Raw genomic sequence first — 18,652 nt, forward strand, 5'->3', positions numbered from 1 at the left:
CTATGAAATGAGGAACACAGGGGCGGCTGTGAACACAGTCTGACACCAGGTGGTGATCTTGTGCTACACAAGGAATTGGCTCAGGAGAATGTGTGTATGGGAGCTTCAGAGGTTATTTTACTGGTAACACTGGGACAGCTGATGGTGGTTGCTGGAACACATAGTAACTTTCAGGTTTCATTTCTACATTAAAAACATAACGTAAGGACCAGTGCTGTCATAGGATACACATCTGTGTAGTTTTTGTGTTGTCAGATGATTTCACTGTTTGAGGTTTCAAACATGAAGAACTATCCAAAAATCTTAGAAAACAAATTGAGAGAGAACATGTGTGTGTGTGTGTGATCCAGGTATTACTCATGTTGTTGGGACGTACATTTGTTCACAGTCCCATTATGGGAACTTGTCCTCCTTATGGGGACAAAAAACATGTCCCCATAATGTAAACCATAACATTTTAAGATGAAGACGTGTTTTAAGATTAGGCTACGTTTTGCTTTAGGTTTAAATTAAGGGGTAAGGGTTAGCATTATAAGCAAGTAGCAACTATGGTTAAGGTTAGGATAAGTCTCCAGGAAATCAATGTCAGTCTAATGTTAGTGTGTGTGTGTGTGTGTGTGTGTGTGTTGCAGAACTTTGTTCCTTATTTCTACCCCATTAATCATCCCCTGACCCTTCAGGAGTTTGGCCTGGAGGGGAAACCACTGAACGACTGAAATAGTAGATCAGAAAAACTAGCCACACTTTGACAACAGATGCATCAGTATTAACTGTCTTATAATATGTAGAATAAAAAATGTATCAATCACACTTTTATTTTAAAAACATTCTGTAGATAATACGTGTGTACTTTTACTTAAGTATATGTTGGACTGCAGGATCTGTAATTAAGTATTTTTAGATTGATCTATTGGTACATAAGTTAAGGAGACGAGTCCTTCCTCCATCATTGACTGAACCCACTCACTTTACATATTCAGTGTTGATGTGTAGTTGTGGTGCACTTATTATAATCATAGGAGTGTCTTCTGGAGCAGTGGACTGAGGCCGGGGATATTTCCTGAACTGGGGGAACCTCCCCTAAGGGGCGTGAAGAGTGGGCAGCCGCTTGTTTCTGGATGGGCGGTGGGCCGGTCCGCCTGATTCCTTAGATTAAAAGCAGCAGTTGGGTGGACACAGGTTCCAGAGGCAGCATGAAGACAATCTAAACAGCATCATGATTGGAAACGGACCGAGCATGTGGCTTTCATTAGCTACAGGCTGAACACACATCACAACACTGAGGAGTGGGTCTCAATGTCAATACTGCGCCTGTCAATCACACACACGGCCATGAATGTGACATGATAGACCGGTGAGTTTTCCACAACACTGATAAAGACGTCTTTTAGTGGTTAAATGAGCAAACTGACATATCAGTGAATAAACAATTTCCCTTTTATTACAGGCCCCAAATATGAAGAATGACATGATGTCACATTTTAACCACATGGAGTGTATATAATAATTAACTGGTCCAAACAAAGTCATTTATTAGAGCATAGAAAGTAGCAGCAGAACCATTTAAACCTGAGATCTGAAGGTTTGTTAGTGTGAGTGGCAAATTAATACACGGATTAAAAAGATAAAAAAGCTTAAGAGCTGAAAAGAACAATAAAGTGAAAAAATAAAAAGACGTAGCCATAAATCAGGTAAAGTTAATTAGCCAATGTGATGTGCAAAAATTTAAGAGAGATGTAAACCTGACACATTTATGGTTCAGACAGCATTTTTCATATATATGTACAGAGATTGTATAGATAAGGTGCATGATCATCCACATAGAGAAACAAGGCAACTTGGAGTAAATGTTACCCATCTTTGTTTCAGGCAGAAAAAATAAGACTAATCTGAAGGTCAGTAATTAGAAAAGACCTGTAAACCTGTAGACCTGTAAAAAGTTACTGAGTAGAACATGAAAAGTCCTTGTTTTGTTTTAGATCATACATACTGCGTTTGGTCAGTATTTTCGAGTTTAAAAAAAACTCTCGTCTACTGTATAATAAACAAAAGCATCTGTCCGATATCCAGTTCTCGGATTCTTTGGCAAGTTTTTTTTCCCTTTCTTTGCTCTTATGCTTGCGAGTGGGGGTTAGGAGCTCTGTGCCCACGTAATGACGATGACTGAGAAGCTGGTGAGTCCCATAATGAGGCCGAACACCATCAACATTACAGCCTGGAAACACAAAGAGCACAAAACACAACAGCTCTTAGACAGAAATGATTAAAATTGAACAAAAAATAATCAAAGTGGCTCGATCTCAATAGTAATTAAGGTTTATTCTGAGTGTGTTTTTACCCCAATGGAGTCAAAGGATCTGAGCGGCTGTGTGCTTATCCTCAGGTAGAAGATTCCAGGGAAAATAAACAACAGACAGCTGGATGTTGTCGACCCTGAGGAGGAGAGAGGAAAAACATTTGACTCACACAGACGACAGAGAGCGGCTTCATAAACCGTTTTAAGCAGGACTGCACCATTAATCATGTATGAGGGTTACTCATAGATACTGTGATTTTAGCCGCCACGATCAATAACTGTGGGAATATTGGCGTCTTTGCTGAGATCTCGGCTGCTTTTATCGTCTGCTGCAGTTACAAACAGTTAAGAACATTCAAATGGTCGCATTTAATCTAAAAAAAACGTGTTTGTAAAACAGAGAAAGATTAATTATATGACTAATTAACAAAGCAGTTTATATGTATATCTCAAAAACACCACATACCCACTACTCCGAACACATTTCTGATGTCAGGTACAAAGATGGCGAGCAGCAGCACCACACCCAGGACGAAGAAAGTGGCGACGATGTGGATCAGCCAGGAGAAAGGACGTCCTCCACAGAGCAGCAAGATGAGAGCTTTACGGGCCTGGAGCACACACACAGTGATGAAGCTATTTCAAAACAAATCAATCATCTGAAGACATCTCACATATCATTACTCCTGTGTTTTATTATAGCATCTGTCATCACCTGTTTATTCACCAGAGGCTAAACGCTATGTGTTTTATGTTTAGACAGATACATGAATGAACATATATCTGCTTACCACTGCATTATAGTGTATTGTTATCCATTGACATACAGCTGAACTTGTTGGAAGTTGTGAAAGTGTTGGTCTGTTTTTCCCAAGATGCCAAACAAATACATAAATATGTAAATTGAATATAATTAAGTTCCTTTTAAAAGGGGAAAAAATATCAAAATAGTAGAAATCTGTGAATTTTATAATTAATGTAAAAAAACTGAGAAACAATCATTCAAAATCGACCAAAAAGAACCAAATATATAGCTTATTTCAAAAGACAATAAACTGATTGACTTGGAAGAGATTTGTTAAAAGAAACTGTTGTATAAAACACTGACGACCATTTCTAGATTTCTTATAATTTCATAGATTTGAATAAGGAATCTGAAATGGGTAAAAGAAAAATTGGGATCATCTTCCGTAGTGCTTGCTTGTATCGTGGTGTCTGTGTACTCACGGGGAAATGAATGAGTGGTACAGTCAGCAACACAGAGAGGAGGATGGCTATTCGAACCGTCATCACCATGATGTCCCGCGGCAAGTACATGTCGTAGCCGAGCAGCAGCTCAGAGTTCACCTGGGCTTTGAGAGGGAGACAGGGAGAGAGTGAGGCCATGATGTGAACAGATGTGACAGAATATTTTGAAAAGTAGCTGCAGTCGTTTGTTTTACTCTGTGATGTTTGTCCCTGCAGGCTTACCATAGAAGGTGAGGTAGCCAAACAGTGCAGAGATGAGGTAAACCAGGAAGCTGAGGCTGATGCTGACGTTTGTGACGTTCTGCATCCTGGCCTTAGAAGGTCTGAAAGACACACGGAGACATCACACATCATTACAGCAGATGTTGAATAATGAGTGCAAGCATTTAAACTGGAAAGTGGATGTAAAGGTAAAGCTGAGAGGCTGCAGTGCTGACCGGTCCAGTTCGCAGTAGATTGGCAGGATGGCCGTGTGGCACAGGAAGGAGAAGGCCATGGTCGGGATGGCGTAGGCGCTCTGCAACACACAAGCCATCGTTAACAAATTATCATCTTACAAAGGGGGCAGAGGGGTCACGGCATAGCTTGCGTCGTAGCGATCACCATCTGGGTCACATTTCTGAGCAAGATTTATTCACTCAAAACGTAAATATGCATCTCTAAATACCACGCAAGTGCAAGTTTTAAGGATCTTGTGTCAAAACAGCATCTGAACAACTGGAACCAACATGTGCTTTGTGTGTAATTCTGCATGCCACATGTACATTTGACCTTTATGTGTAACATACATGTCAGAGGCAGCTGCATCAGCGAGCTTGAGTTGCGTACATGTGCAGCCCATCCTTCATAGGTAAGGAGTGGGACTTGTCAGCAGAGTTAAAGACGGACCTACTTTCTGCAGCTCGTCACTGCCAACTCACAGGTTGTGCATGTGCAGCAAAAAGAAAACACCGGTTGTATATACGCACCTCGCTGGAGATGACGAAGAGTTTGGGCGTGCACTCTGAATTGGTGGAATTTGACACCTGGAGAAAACAAGGAGAGAAGAGGGAGCGTGTTATTTCTGACTTCTGCAGTGCTGCTGCAAACGGAAAGGAACATGCAGATGAATTCCGTCGCCTGGGTCTGAGCTAGAAGGAAAACAATTAACCGATGCCAGGTCTGAAGTTATAGCACGGTCTGTATAATTTCTATAGGTCAGAGTTCACTTCCAGGCTCAGGCGAGGTCACCTGCACTTCCTTCCCCTCAGGACTGGCATCAGTCACTGTGTAGAGAGCTGCACAAGCTCCTCTGGTCCTCATCAGCCAGAGCGGACCCAATCAGTCAACTCAATCCTCTGGGTTTTTCCTCCTAATCCTGTGGCCGTGACCGTCTGCTCCAGACTACCTACCTCAGACCTGGGGTATCTCATGTATGTGTGTTTGTGTAGATAAGCAGGGAAGGAAATGGGGTTTGCTGTTACCTGGAAGGCTCCTGAAAGCGTGGTCAGATTGCGAGGCAGGGGGCAGGGGATGGACCATTTCTTGACCACAATCTGGAAACATCAGAATAGATAAATATGAGAGTGTTGAAGTAAAGAAAAATATAATTTTGAAGGGGTGGTAATAAAACTTACCACAACTGTAAAGTAGAGCATGAAGAAGAAAGCTATGCTGCTGGTGTATCCCAGGAAGCCTGAAACAATAAGAGACATATCTGGTAAGAAATAATGATTCAAACGAGTCGGAGCAGAAAATAAAGATACAGTTTGATAGACTTACCAATTCTTGGCAATATTGACAAAGGTAGAACAACACAGATGGTGACAAGGATCAGGAGCAGCCTGCCGTCTTCATACCAGGCGTTTCTGGAAAACAGAGAGAGGACACAAAGCGTTAAAGGCCTGTGTTGAATCAAGCCCCATTTCTCACTCTGGTCTATCTGAAATCTCAGGGGACGGCAGAGATGAATCTTCTGTTCCTTAAAAAATGGACTGGCTCTGGAAATTTGTCTCCATTTGGAGCTCAAATAAAGAGCGACAGATTCGTCATGTGGTACGAATTAAGGGGCTTTAGCTCTCGCAAACCATAACAATTATGTAATTCACATGCAAACGTTGTGTCGCTCCGTCAGATGAGACCACATTTCACTTGCCGGGTTTTCGGAGAAGGGGAATAATATTTTCCTTTGCCGAGGGATAGCCTTGACGGTTTACTCAGGATTGGGGAGCTATTGGAGGAAGAGGAGGAGGAGGAGGGGCAGCACTCGAGGTGACACATGTGGAAGGCATGCTGGCTCCGCCGGGGTTGGGGTCGGGCGGGAAGGGTGCCGCCTGGTGCTGCTGTACGTCGGGCCGTGGCGTGGGGTCAGGGGGGACTGGCTCCACCGCTCTTTATGGGGCTCCCACAGTCAGCAGCACCTGCTCCGACCACATCAACACCCACTGACCCCTGTTTGGCAGTTTCACAGCTGTGGCGTTTCCACAGGCGCTGATGGATTTGTCTCTGCGTCTACACCGTTTCTGCGCTGTAACTGGATGACCTCTGCTCTGACCTCCTCTCTCTCTTGTCCAATCACCTCCACTCAAACCTAAGTTTAGCCGTCAGGGAGCACTCGCTTTGCTAACCCCCCCCCCTCTCCACTTTTACACACTGTTATGCAGACGCTAGGATGTAAAAAGAAAAAAATCTCCACCACCATTAGGATCCACTCTCAGGAGGCTCGGGGCTTACTGCAAAAGGCGCAGGATACAGAGAAGACCCATGAAATGTGGAACATTTTACGGTATAACAAGACGCAGGATAGCGCTCAGTTAAGGCCGGAGTGTGACTGCCAATGAGTCAATCTCCTCAAAGTCTCGAAATCAGCAGAAATCTGGCCAATGCAAACCCACAGCTGTCCACGTATCGGGCCTTGTTACGAAACTTAAACAAAAGCGGGGAAACTTAACCAGGACGTACACTCTTCTTTTGTTCGAGCAGATGACAACAAATCTCCACTCTGCGGCGTCGGAATAAATGAGCCAGAAAAATAGAAACACGCTCTCATATAAAGCAACTCGTTTTTTCCGGCTTTGATGGAACCGAGTGTTTGTCTGTTAACATCCACAAAACCCGCTCATTAACAGAACTGTTGTGTTTCCCTCGGCGGCGTGCTGTAATTAGAATGGCAAAACTGATATCCCCTTGTATCAGTCTGATTCCGGGGGAAACATGTGCGAGAGATTTGGGGGGGTGAAAGGAGCAGCGCTAATACAAAGCAGCTGTGTGTGTGTGGAAGAGTCTGATGTTGACGGATCGGGCCGAGAGCAGCTCCAACTCTCGCTTAAAACCAGTGTGGCCAATAATAAAGTGATAGAAGTTACATTCTTGGCCGAGGGAGGGCTCGTCCACGCAGGCCAATGAAAGACACAGGCTGCTGCTGGAGGGTGATGAATGGCTCTCTATCATAAATACATTTCCTCTGGGCATGATTCACACTAAACACACAACACTGAACACGAGTTTCCCTCCAGTCGCTCGCACACTTTAGTCTTCGTAGTGTCCTGTGGTTTGGTGAGACATCTTCTTCCACCGCATCAATCATACAAGTTTTTTTCCCGACTGATTCCAGTTTGGGCAGCTTTGTGGTGCAGAAGTGTCAAATTTGGATGTTTGATGTCCAGAATGTAAAATGTACATTGTCATGGGAACAGCAAAGACTCATTCTTTATCTTAACGCAGCTAATTTGAAAGAATATCTTGGTTCTGACCGCAACTGTGACAGATTTTCAACCTAAATGTTTTATTGCTGACGGATCCAGTGGTGCCATGTAACAAAGTACATTTATTCCATTACTCTATCAGTATTTTACTTAAAGGTCCAGTGTGTAAGATTTAGGGGAAAGGGATCTATTGGCAGAAATTGAATATAAAATAATCCTAGTGATGTTTTCACTCGTGTGTTTCATCTAAATCGTACGAATTGTTTTCTTTACCCTAGAATGGTCCCATTGTATTGAAATACTTTATATTTACATCGGAAGCGGGTCCTCTCTACGGAGGCCGACATATTTTTTACAGTCGTCCAAACTGGACAAACTAAAAACCTTTTGAGGTTGTATGACAACTAAAGGTTTCCACAGGCTCTCTTTCATGTCTTGAAGGGGAGGGTGAGGTGAGGGGTATTCAGCTGCAACATGCAACTTCACCACTAGATGTCACTAAATTCTACACACTGAACCTTTAAGTAAATTTATCTTCAGGGTACTTTTCACTTTACCTCCACAACATGTATTAGCAAATATCTGTACTTTCTACTCGACTTGATTTTTAAAATGCCTTTCGTTACAAGTTCACTTTGGTTTTTTTGTATATCTTTTTAAAATGAATGAATAATAAGAGGGGAATTGGTCCACTGATCCAGTCAGATCAGGCAGATAACATTAGACCCGTCTCTTCTGCCATTAAATAAAAAAAACAAAAAAACATTAACTTTGAAAAAATATTAACTAAGGTGCACAAAAACAATGAGACTGTTCCGGTGAGGGAAACTTTTACTTTCACTGGAGTACATTTTTGTGTATTTATTTGTGCTTTTACTTCAATAAAATGTTTGCATACTTCCTCCACCTCCACAGCTGTACACCTACCCTGTGCTGTCCGGACTCAGGAAGATGCTTATGGCTGCAGGAAGCTCCGACTTCAGGATGAACAAATAGGACGACATGGCTGAAAGGAGGGAGGGGAGAGAACAAGATGTGTTTTCACACTGAATAAACAACACATAGAACACAATCCTACCAAACTAGTAAAAACATAAACACAGCGGCCGACTGTAAGCTGCCACAAGCAATCCTACATGGTGGTGTGAGGGTGGTGTGTGTTTTCCAGCACTAGGAAATGGAAGGCAGGGTGGAGGGGGGTACCGCGGCTCTGAGTTAATGCAGATGGGTGGGGCAGGCAGCTCAACGGGATCATCAGCAAAGCCCCTCGGTACAGACATTATGCAGATCTTCCAGTTGCTGGAGTAGCAGCCAGGATGGAGAAGTGGCCAGGGAGGGAGGGAGGGAGGGAGGAATGCTAACAATAATGATCTCTGACGCTAATCCAGGTATTTCTCCCCCTTCTCCACCTCACGAGGAAACAGGATATTATCTGAACCTGACAGGCTCCGACATACTTCCACATACGCTCAGGCAGCCAATGAGAGAAGGGATCTGGGTCACTTAATGAGGGGTACATCAGCCCCAAAAACACGAGGGGGGTGAAAGGGGAGAGAGAAGATGGAGAGCGCGTTGGGAGAAGGCAACATGTTTGGTCCGATGCAGTGTGTGGTCAGTCATAAAGGGAGATAATGTTCGGGGATTTCACTTTGTGAAGCCAGGCAGAGCCAGAGTGAGCTGGGACCTCACTGCCCCTGGGGCAGGTCTTGCTCTCGCCGTTTAATAAGCCCAGACCATAATCCCTCAGATCCTGTATTTGTTTATAAAAGAAAATTCCTCCAATAACCCTCTAGCCCACACAGACACAAGGACACTCACTGAGAATAACTCAAGCCATTTATAAGCACTCAGATCCGTCAATAACGGGATATTACGAGGCTGCAGCTGCTTTAGTGTTTTAGCCAAAAAATGTTTCACTGCAAACGTTCCTCCAACAATTTAATTGAACCATAAAAGATGAAAAATCTTTTCATCCAAACAAACGGATACAGACACGCTGACGGGGGATCACACACAACAGGCATAATGATGCAATGGTTTAGTTTCATGCAGTTGGTTACTGTGAGCACAACAACACTCTGATGGGAATTCCTGGAGGTATTATACTTACATGTCTAAACAAAAAAAAGGCCCTTGAGTGATGAGAAGGGATCGTTATTGGCCAAGTGGTAAATCAACACATTCTTATGTAATGTAAAAAGTGAAGGAAAATTGCTGTAAAGCTTGTGTGTGTGGTCAGCAGATAGTGAGCGAGTGTGTCCGACAGAGGACAGAGCCACTTTCTTTTCATTAAGAGTGAGGGGAGAGGTGGGCTGTGAGAGCTCTGAGCTGCACAGTAATTAAGGTCAATTGGCCCATCAGCCTTTGGCAGCACAGATGAATGTTTACCCAGAGTGAGACTAATTGCACTCTTATAAAAGGGGCCCGGGGTGTGGACAGATGCGCGTTGGAGTGCTGGCTCTCACAATCTCACACATACTGCCCCATGCTGGGAAAACCACAAAACATACCAGAGGGCACGGCAATAATCCACTCAGCCGTGCCACTAATGACTGCCGAGGAGCTACCACCACCGCTCTCCACTGTCTGGGAAGCGGCGCTTTTGCGGCCGAGGCACGGATAGAGATGGCAGTGGAGGGAACAGGGAGGTGGGGGGGAGAATAAATGGAGGGGTCCCATTAGGTTACTCAACACTGAGAGGGTGGGAGTGGGTTTACCATCAGTGATCAATTAGACACAAAGTCAGGTTTCAGGCCCAGGGGAGGGGGCTGCGAGGACAGCGGCGACAGAGTCAAAGGTTATCAGGGGAATCCGTATAATAGCCTCATAGGAAGGAGGGAGTAAAAACCCAGCCCACAGCTCTCCAGTAGGAGGCGCTATCTACCTCCTCAATGAACCAAGAGTGTGGCCCTCTGTACTCTGCTAATGTAAAAAAAACCACAAAATCAGTTTGTCCAGCGCGTCAGAAATAATGTGTGTAATGGTGCAGTGAAATGGAGGCTGACTTACCACCAATATTTTGGATGAGAATTGCAACTCCCACCAGAACCTTAAAAAAAGGTCAGAGTGAATATGTTTCTGAGTCATGTTGAAAGTACAAGTGTGTGAGTTCCCTCTTTTCTGACAGGGTAAACTCACACTAATCCAAATGTCAACACTTACTTTTCCTGGTTTTCTCAAAGCTCTCCCTCCAAGATCTTCATAGGAATTGATGCCTGTGAGAGAAAAGTCAAAAACAATGAGACATAACATACTAGTGGAGCACACACCTTCAACAACACAACTTAATTCAATGGAGCTGCACCACATTACAAGCACTCATAGATATCAGATCCCTGAATGTGCCTCTTTTTTCCATCAAGATCCAAGAATTATTCCCTTGGAAAGATGTGGAAATGTTGGAAAGAAAATGTCCTTGATCCGCCCCCTGATCTGGAGCTGCACCAGAATTCTGTTCGGTTATTTTTGTGTAATCTTGGTTACAAATAGAAATAAAACAAGCGGACAGGGGTGAAAACATAACCTCCTTGGTGGAGATAACTACTCAAAGATGTATATAGGCTATATATGAAAAAAAAAAAAGTTTTAATACTTCGTATTAGTGAATTTATTTTGTCTAACACACAATTGCAGGTCACCTGAGGCATTAAAACATAACTCACACATTACCGGCCATTAAGTTTGTGTAAAGAGTTAAATTCCTAATAGTTTTTGCCTTTTGATATTTATCCAGTAGACATCCAAACATAAACCCATGAAGCAAATAACTCACAAAAATAAGAAATGGAAAGTAACAATTAGAAAAGGCAGAATGGGGTGAAACTGCCATTAAACCATGTCTATTAAATTAGGGGAGGAATTCCACACAAATTAACTTCAGGAAAAATACATAAATATACATAAACTGAATTGGGAAAGAAATATATCATAATTCTCTTCTGTGCAATATCCATATTCATATGTAATAACAGTTTCGACCAATACTGAAATTAACCGAGAAAAGGTCAGTTTTCTAAAATCCTACATTTCATAAACAAGTTATTATTTTTCTATATATATTTTCTGTATATTTCTCTATTTTATTGATTTTAATGTTGTTCTTTTAATGTTTTATTGTTCTTTTTTTATTTTTTGCATTGCTGGGTATGATCTGGCATTTCTAAGATTTGCTAACTCTGCACTTTTTTGCACTATTTTATTATGTGAAGTACCTTGTAACTCTGGTTTCGAAAGGAACTATAGAAATACAGTTTATTATTATAATTATTGCTTTTATGCTCTAACTTCACATTTTCAAAAAGACACTGGGTGGTAATTAAGAGTAAACATCTCTTTATTATCTATTTTTGTTTCCCCTCTTGGCTCCTTTGACTCATTTTCAAACATTATTTTAACATCACATGATTCAAATGCAAAAGATGAAAAACAAAGTGATGGAGAGACAACATGGTCTTAAATAAACGACAAAGCGGGTAGAGGGGGGGATGTTAACAAAAATGTGGATGAAATCTCATGGATAAACCCACATGTGACATGTTCATCCAAAGTTAGACTGTGTTTCTATTGTCAGTGTCTCACCTGTCTGGTCACAGAGCTTCAGAAGGAGATGTATAGAGTACGCTGCCAGGCTGGACACTAGTACCAACAGAATACTGGAGAGGAAACAGAGATAGAGCAGAGATCAGTACACATAAGGTTGACATTCACAGTTTTTTATGCTGTCAATTGAAGATGTTCTGATACCATTCTTCCCCTCCCGATAACTGGATTTTTGCTTTTCGACAAATACAGAGCATCAATCTGATACCAGTGAATTTAGAAAAATAACAACTTCACAGTCCTAACTGAAAAAAAACATGAAAACATAACAATTATTTCCTTTGAATAGCTGTTAAAAATGAAGCCACTGATTTTACAAATAAAGACCTTTCATGTAGAGTGGAACAAATCTTGGTGAAGAAGCCGCTCAACTCTACCGGAGGGACGGACATGATTTTTCTAAATATATTCCCTCATTATATGATTTACAACATCGTTTTCATCCTGATCAAACCATTCAGCGAGAACTTGTTCTGTCCCACCACTTATTTATCCAGGTTATTCCATTAATTTGTATCTAAGTTATTGTGTATTTATAGTAAGGGTTTGTGCCACTAAAAAAGCACATCAGCCACAATCATAAGAGTCTTACAAACCAAAATGAACTCCCTGTTTTAAACCTCTGCCTCCTCTCATTTCAATAAAATACCCTCAAACAGCTCTTTGGGAAAAGGTGGAATAAGAGCATTCTTACCAGAAACCAACTATGCCTGTGCTGGCCATAGCATAAGCTAGACCCAGTATACCACTGCCCATGATGGCGTTTATCAGGTTAAACACAGAGGAGACGAAGGAGGCTCCTTTGGCCCTGGTCTCCACTGATCCCTGCACACATATACAAAAAAGAGAGAGATGGTTACATCAATAAATATTCCGATGGAGAGATAGAAGATGAAGATGTGAAGCAGTGAGTGTGAAGACAAAGGAAAAGCAGAAGAAACCTGATTATTTATGTAAGAGCTTTAGGAGCATTGCACCCGACAGCATTATGAACAACTGGCCGGTCCTGATGATGGATGTCATGAAACAACGCGGCAGTGGCATGAAGGATCAGGGACTGGAAATGGGAATGGATGGGGTGGGATTTGAGCGGCTGGCTGTGAGACAGCTGCCTGAGCTCAGGATAAGGGGAGCTGCCCAAACTGCTTGACCTCTGTAATAGGGGATATCCTGCGGAGAACGAGCGGCAACTCTGGTGTCAGTGTCACAACAAGCTCAGATTGACCTGTGGGCTGCTGAGTCTGATTCACCCTGAGTTACAGTACCGGGAGACAGGAAGTCAACTGTGGAACCAGGTGTATGAACATATAGACAAATGCTGCTAAATTAATTAAATACTACAAATGTGACCTTTAAAATAAAGATGCAACCGTAAAATAATGTGAAAAGAGATAAATAAACCTATGCATTAATACTGATGCATTTTTCACCATCTTATTCTTACTGAGGGCCACAGTGGGGTCAGGCATATCCCAGCATGCATCAGTCCAGCATGGTGCTGGGTGAAACAACAAAGTCTACAGGTGATAATCACCGCTCGTTTCCCTCTGTGATTGGTTTTAGATTAGTGATAGGATTAATCTAGATTAAGCGGAAGCATGAGTGGTTAAATCAAGTAACCTGATGTGACAATGTGTTAATCACACAGAAGTGTCTACTATCCCCACTTCCTGTGAGTGTGCATCTCTGACAACAAGGCAGTTGATTAATCACAGATAAATGCTGATTGATAAACTTTATAATGAATTGGCATCCACCGAGTCAGATTACTCATCACTGCATGGATCCATTTTTCTCTGCTTTGTCAAATCTGATCCACTTTCTAGTTTGTTAGTTTGTTCAAATGCTGCAGTGCCTCCACAGATGGAAAATATAGATAGAATAATTAATAATACACAGTGGCAACACCTTCAGAGGCTTAACTGGAAAATGTTGACATTTTCAAAGCCCAACCACATGATCTAAATTCACATAAATCTCCTCACAGACTCAAACGCCAAAAGTTATTCACAGAATCAATATTTAAAAAAGTACTCAGTGACAATTAATTCACATTCAAATTTTAATTTCTCGGGTAGAAGGCTTAAGGTCTTTAAACTTAACAGAAATAATAATGTGACATATACCATTACAACGAGCGAAATGGACCGATAAAGAAATTTCTATCTTGAAATAGTTTTCAGCCAAATCGCTCAGCCCTATAACATCATCTTTGAATGTGTAGTAAGTGGACTATGTAAAAGTTCCTTCAGAACCACTGTTTTAATGAGTGCTACTAATTATGATGAATAAACCTGGGTTAAAAAGTGCAGCAATTTACCTTGAAATGATTACTAGTTTTTTGCTTCTATTGCTGCGCATGTTTGTCTTCTGCTTATTCATCTCTTTATTTGGCCTTTACTAAATTGATCTACATCATGATAACTGTTTTAAATATGTAACCTGTTATTTTTATTTGATTTTAGGCAGCCAATTTTAAACCTGGCCAGGGACCGCAGATGAAAATTAGCCTTCAGGTTAACTCTGGCACTTTTACTCTGATGTTCCTCACACTCACTGTCCCAGAAAAATACACGTAATAATACAAATTACAACTAAAATTTGTATGTTTTACGGATTTTGATTCAAATGTTATCATTGGAAGTTTTACAAAATATTTACTTGTTAAAATTGCTTAACAAACAATACATATGTTTACAACAGTTTTTCCAGTTGTTTCATTTATTCTTTTAAAATATTGTATTTGTGACTAAACACAGTTTAATTCAATGTTTAGAGGGAACTCTTCGTTGTAAATGACACATATAATTAGTTTCTATTTGTCGTAAATATAAATACATATATATCTTTAGAGGGGAAAGAGTTATCTTTACTTTAGTTTAGTTTATCTGCAGTGTTATGGTGGATTTTCTATGCAAGTGCTGACAGAAGAAAGAAAACAGGAAGGAAAGGACATTATCGCTGCTTCACTGTTAAAGTTCATATATTCAGACTGAAACACACACACACACACACAAACACATACACGCACAGACACACACAAACACACACACAGATGTTGTTATACTCACATTTGATATTAAAGGCGCAGTTTCTTCGTCTCTTCTGTCTCCGGCGACACGTTCCCTGTATAAATCTACACCGATGTCTCCGTTAACACTCATGTTTCTGCAGCGGAGACCTGAACACACAAACTAAAGTTTACAGCTGCGTCTCTTCACTATATCTCTGTTCAGTCTCTGATTCTCTCGTCAGCTGATCACTTCTGTTATTGTTGTTGTTCACCGGCACTCGCGTCACGTGCCTGTCATTTCCGTCGCTTTAGCACGTCAGAGAGGAAACCGTCCAATCAGGGTTCAGCTCACCGCCCGTTTGACCAATCAGCTCTCGGCTCCGGTCCCACACTGATGACGCAACACAAGCGTGCCCGAGAGCGGAGGGATGTCAAGGTCTGAGAATTTTACACTGAAATCTCTCGCTAATAATGACATGATTATTACCTTTTTAGCCTTATATTGTTAAATGTGTGTTAAACTTTCACTTGGTTTACATTGTGTGTGTGTTTTCACTGTTCTGCTTCCATTCCAGGATCCTCTGCAGAGTCTTAACGTCTGCACACACACACAGAAACCTCGAAGCAGCTGCTGCACACCTCTGGTCTGCAGCCTCTCCATCAGCCTCGCTCTGTCCTGGCTCCTCTCTGAAAACCACAATGGAGCCTAAACTGTACCGGCCCCCTGCAGGGGTCCGAGGCATGACCTCCCTGGACAAAGAGGCCTTCACACAGACCATCACGGTCCCAGCTTTACGGGTGCCCACCAGGGTCTTGAACAAGGTGATAAAGAGCCTGAAAAAGTCGACCATCCAGCGCCCAGGGATGCCAAGAGTCGTCCAAGACACAAATGACGGAGGCGACTTCCGTCTTATCCTGTTGGACCCTCACAGAATCTCCTCCACGAGCTCCTTCTCCGAGGCCGAAGCCGAGGCGCTGAGGTCCTTCGAGGTCCCAGAGGAGCTGCATTCCCACGAGCTGCAGCTGACCTACGACAACCTGAAGAGCGAGGAGGTGCTGGAGGCCGTGCTGCCTCAGGGGCAGGACGTGACCTCCGCCTTCAGCCGGGTGGGACACATCGCGCACATGAACCTCAGGGACCACCAGCTCCTGTACAAGAGCCTCATAGGTGAGATGCAGACGTGAAAGAACCTTGATAAAGATTCTCCAAGTGATTTACAACATCATTTTCATTCTGCTCAATCAAGTTAGTGAACCCATGTTCTGTCCCAACAATTTATTCAGGTTTCCCCTCAATTTGTCCCCCGTCTCTATCTAAGTTTGTTTCAGGTATCTTTCACTCTCTCTTTTATAAGGTTTTAAACTGTTAGTATTAATTAAAAATACAAACTATATCCTATATTTTTGGCAAGGATGTGTGCCACTAAAGCAGCGTATCAACTTTTAACTTAAAAAGCAAAGGAACTCTCTGTTTTAGGTTTCATTCAGTCAAGCTGCACCACATTGCACACTCGTAGATATCAGTTCCCTAAACCTATTCGATTTTTTCTTTTTGCCAACAAGATCCATGAATTATTCTCTTACAAATCTACATAAATTCCATCAACATTAAAGCCCCTGATCCGGATCCACACTAATTTAATTGGTTCTTTCTTGTTTTCTAACGTGTTCCACCAAGTTTCATGGAAATCTGTTCAGTAGTTCTTTAGTAATCCTGCTGACGAACAAACCAACGAACAGGAGCGAAAACATTACCTCCATGGTGGAGATCAAAAATACAGATAAACCCCCACGGCCATGGTGCATATCCCTAATCCAAAATGTTGTAATTTCAGATGACCTATCTAATGTTAATTAAAAATAATACAGATATTTTAAATAGCCATTATTTATATTTTATCGTGACATTATTACATTTCTGAATTCTTAAATCAAACTAACTCAAAGAAACATCCGGTTTATGGAGTTATACTCACTGTCACAACTTGTCTGTTGCTTCCGTTCTAGGTCAAGTCATCATGGACAAAAACCCTGGCATTACCTGTGTGGTCAATAAAATAAACATCATCGACTCAACGTACCGAAACTTCAAAATGGAGGTGGTCGCTGGAGAGGAGAACATGGTTGCTAAAGTAAGTTATAGAACAGATACAAAGATAATTGCATGTTAATGATACACACATACTGTATGTGTAGGAACATCCAACGAAGTTTGGAGAAGCATCTGATTCTCAACATCACTTATCTGTGTGTTGCAGGTGAAAGAAAATGGGGTGACGTACGAGTTTGACTTCTCTCGTGTGTACTGGAACTCCCGGCTGAGCACAGAGCACCAGCGCGTGGTGCAGCTCGTCAAACGTGGGGACACCGTGTTCGACGTGTTTGCTGGCGTCGGACCCTTTGCCATCCCCGCTGCACGCATGGGCGCCAAAGTGTTAGCCAACGATCTCAACCCAGAGTCCTACCGATGGCTGCAGCACAACTGCAAACTCAACAAGGTGGAGAGCAAAGTGCGGACGTTCAACCTGGACGGCAGAGCGTTCATCCAGGGCCCCGTGAAGCAGGAGCTGCCTGCGCTGCTGAAAGGAAAAGGCAGCGTTCATGTGGTGATGAACCTGCCTGCTTTAGCTTTGGAGTTTCTGGATGCATTCAGAGGCCTCCTGCACCAGGAAACCCCCTGTGACGAGAACTTACCCACGGTGCACTGCTACGGCTTCTCCAAAGAAGACGACCCGGACACAGACGTGGTGAAGAGGGCGTCCCGCAGCCTCGGGTTCCCCCTGGAGAACCGATGCTCCTTGCATTTTGTGCGTAACGTAGCTCCCAACAAAGATATGATGTGTGTGAGATTCACAATCCCTAAAGAAGTCCTCTTCAGCAGCAGTGATGACCAGACAGGTGAGAACTAATCTAAGATTCAGTTACATCAGTGGGACCAAACATCAAAACTGAATGTGATCTATAGTAGAAACTAGAACCAGAAGGTGAGGAAAGATCTGTAAACTAAACATCTTGTTCGTCAGACATTTTACTAGAATTTTTATGATAATTGGCAGATTAATCAATAATGGAAACTAGAATGGCACTCACCTTCACCGAGGCCCCTTATGAAACCACATTTCAATTCACTAGATCCAGATTTTTGTTTGGATCTGCACCTAATTGCACACACTCATAACAAACAGTCCCCTAAACATGTCTTTAATTATCTCATCAAGATCGGTCAACTAATGTCAAAATGTCAAAAAATGCCCCATCACGTTAAAGAAAGTGAAAAAAATCCTGGATCTGCCCCGAAATCTAAAGGGTTCTGTCTTGGCCCCGAGTAGTTTTTGTTCAATTCGGCTGACAAACAAACAAATAAACCAAGAGATGGGGGACTTCTCTGGGATGGTAATAATCTTTAGTTGCACATCAGCCAAAGTCTGTTTACGAGTAAGTTTCATTCTATTCTATTCATCTCTAAATGTTTGTTTTTTTTATCTATCCACAGAACCCTCAGAAGAACCTGCCCCAAAGAGACAGAAGTGTGAAGAAACAGATTCAATATAACATTTTACAAGGAAACGTTTTATTTTGGAGTTTTTTTGTTTTATGAGAAAGTTTTAATACGTAAAGTTTTTTCATCTTTTACAGATGTTGACAGATCTTGTCACCAGAAATTGAAATTAAAACCAGTTTTGGTTTAATAATTTACCCCAGTTTTTCAAAAGAGAATGTATCACAACTGTTATCATTCAGGGCTTGACGTGTTTGGTCCTGCGTTGTTTCTTTTCTTAAATAAACCTGTAAAACGATGGACAGACGCTTGGT

At 42.1% G+C, this 18,652-nt stretch overlaps 2 protein-coding genes across 2 annotated transcripts; one reads left to right on the forward strand and one right to left on the reverse strand.

The window, feature by feature from the left end:
• Window positions 1–1,419: 1,419 nt before the first annotated feature.
• Window positions 1,420–15,121, reverse strand: slc38a6 (solute carrier family 38 member 6). Its single transcript, XM_035169005.1, has 16 exons — window positions 14,898–15,121; window positions 12,521–12,651; window positions 11,806–11,879; window positions 10,390–10,442; window positions 10,237–10,276; window positions 8,155–8,233; window positions 5,306–5,391; window positions 5,161–5,219; window positions 5,008–5,079; window positions 4,513–4,569; window positions 3,982–4,061; window positions 3,767–3,867; window positions 3,524–3,648; window positions 2,763–2,907; window positions 2,339–2,433; window positions 1,420–2,215 (listed from the first exon to the last, which is right to left on the reverse strand). The coding sequence occupies exons 1-16, from the start codon at window positions 14,988–14,990 to the stop codon at window positions 2,132–2,134; spliced, it is 1,374 nt and encodes a 457-aa protein (XP_035024896.1). The 5' UTR covers window positions 14,991–15,121; the 3' UTR covers window positions 1,420–2,131.
• A 96-nt stretch (window positions 15,122–15,217) lies between these two features.
• On the forward strand, window positions 15,218–18,645 carry trmt5 (tRNA methyltransferase 5). Its single transcript, XM_035168397.1, has 5 exons — window positions 15,218–15,275; window positions 15,415–16,007; window positions 16,847–16,971; window positions 17,098–17,737; window positions 18,333–18,645. Exons 1-5 carry the CDS (start codon window positions 15,268–15,270, stop codon window positions 18,389–18,391), a joined length of 1,425 nt encoding a protein of 474 aa, XP_035024288.1. The 5' UTR covers window positions 15,218–15,267; the 3' UTR covers window positions 18,392–18,645.
• Window positions 18,646–18,652: the final 7 nt, after the last annotated feature.

The sequence above is a fragment of the Hippoglossus stenolepis genome, chromosome 10 (genome assembly GCF_022539355.2).
Source record: "Hippoglossus stenolepis isolate QCI-W04-F060 chromosome 10, HSTE1.2, whole genome shotgun sequence".
In the NCBI taxonomy this organism is placed as follows: domain Eukaryota; kingdom Metazoa; phylum Chordata; class Actinopteri; order Pleuronectiformes; family Pleuronectidae; genus Hippoglossus; species Hippoglossus stenolepis.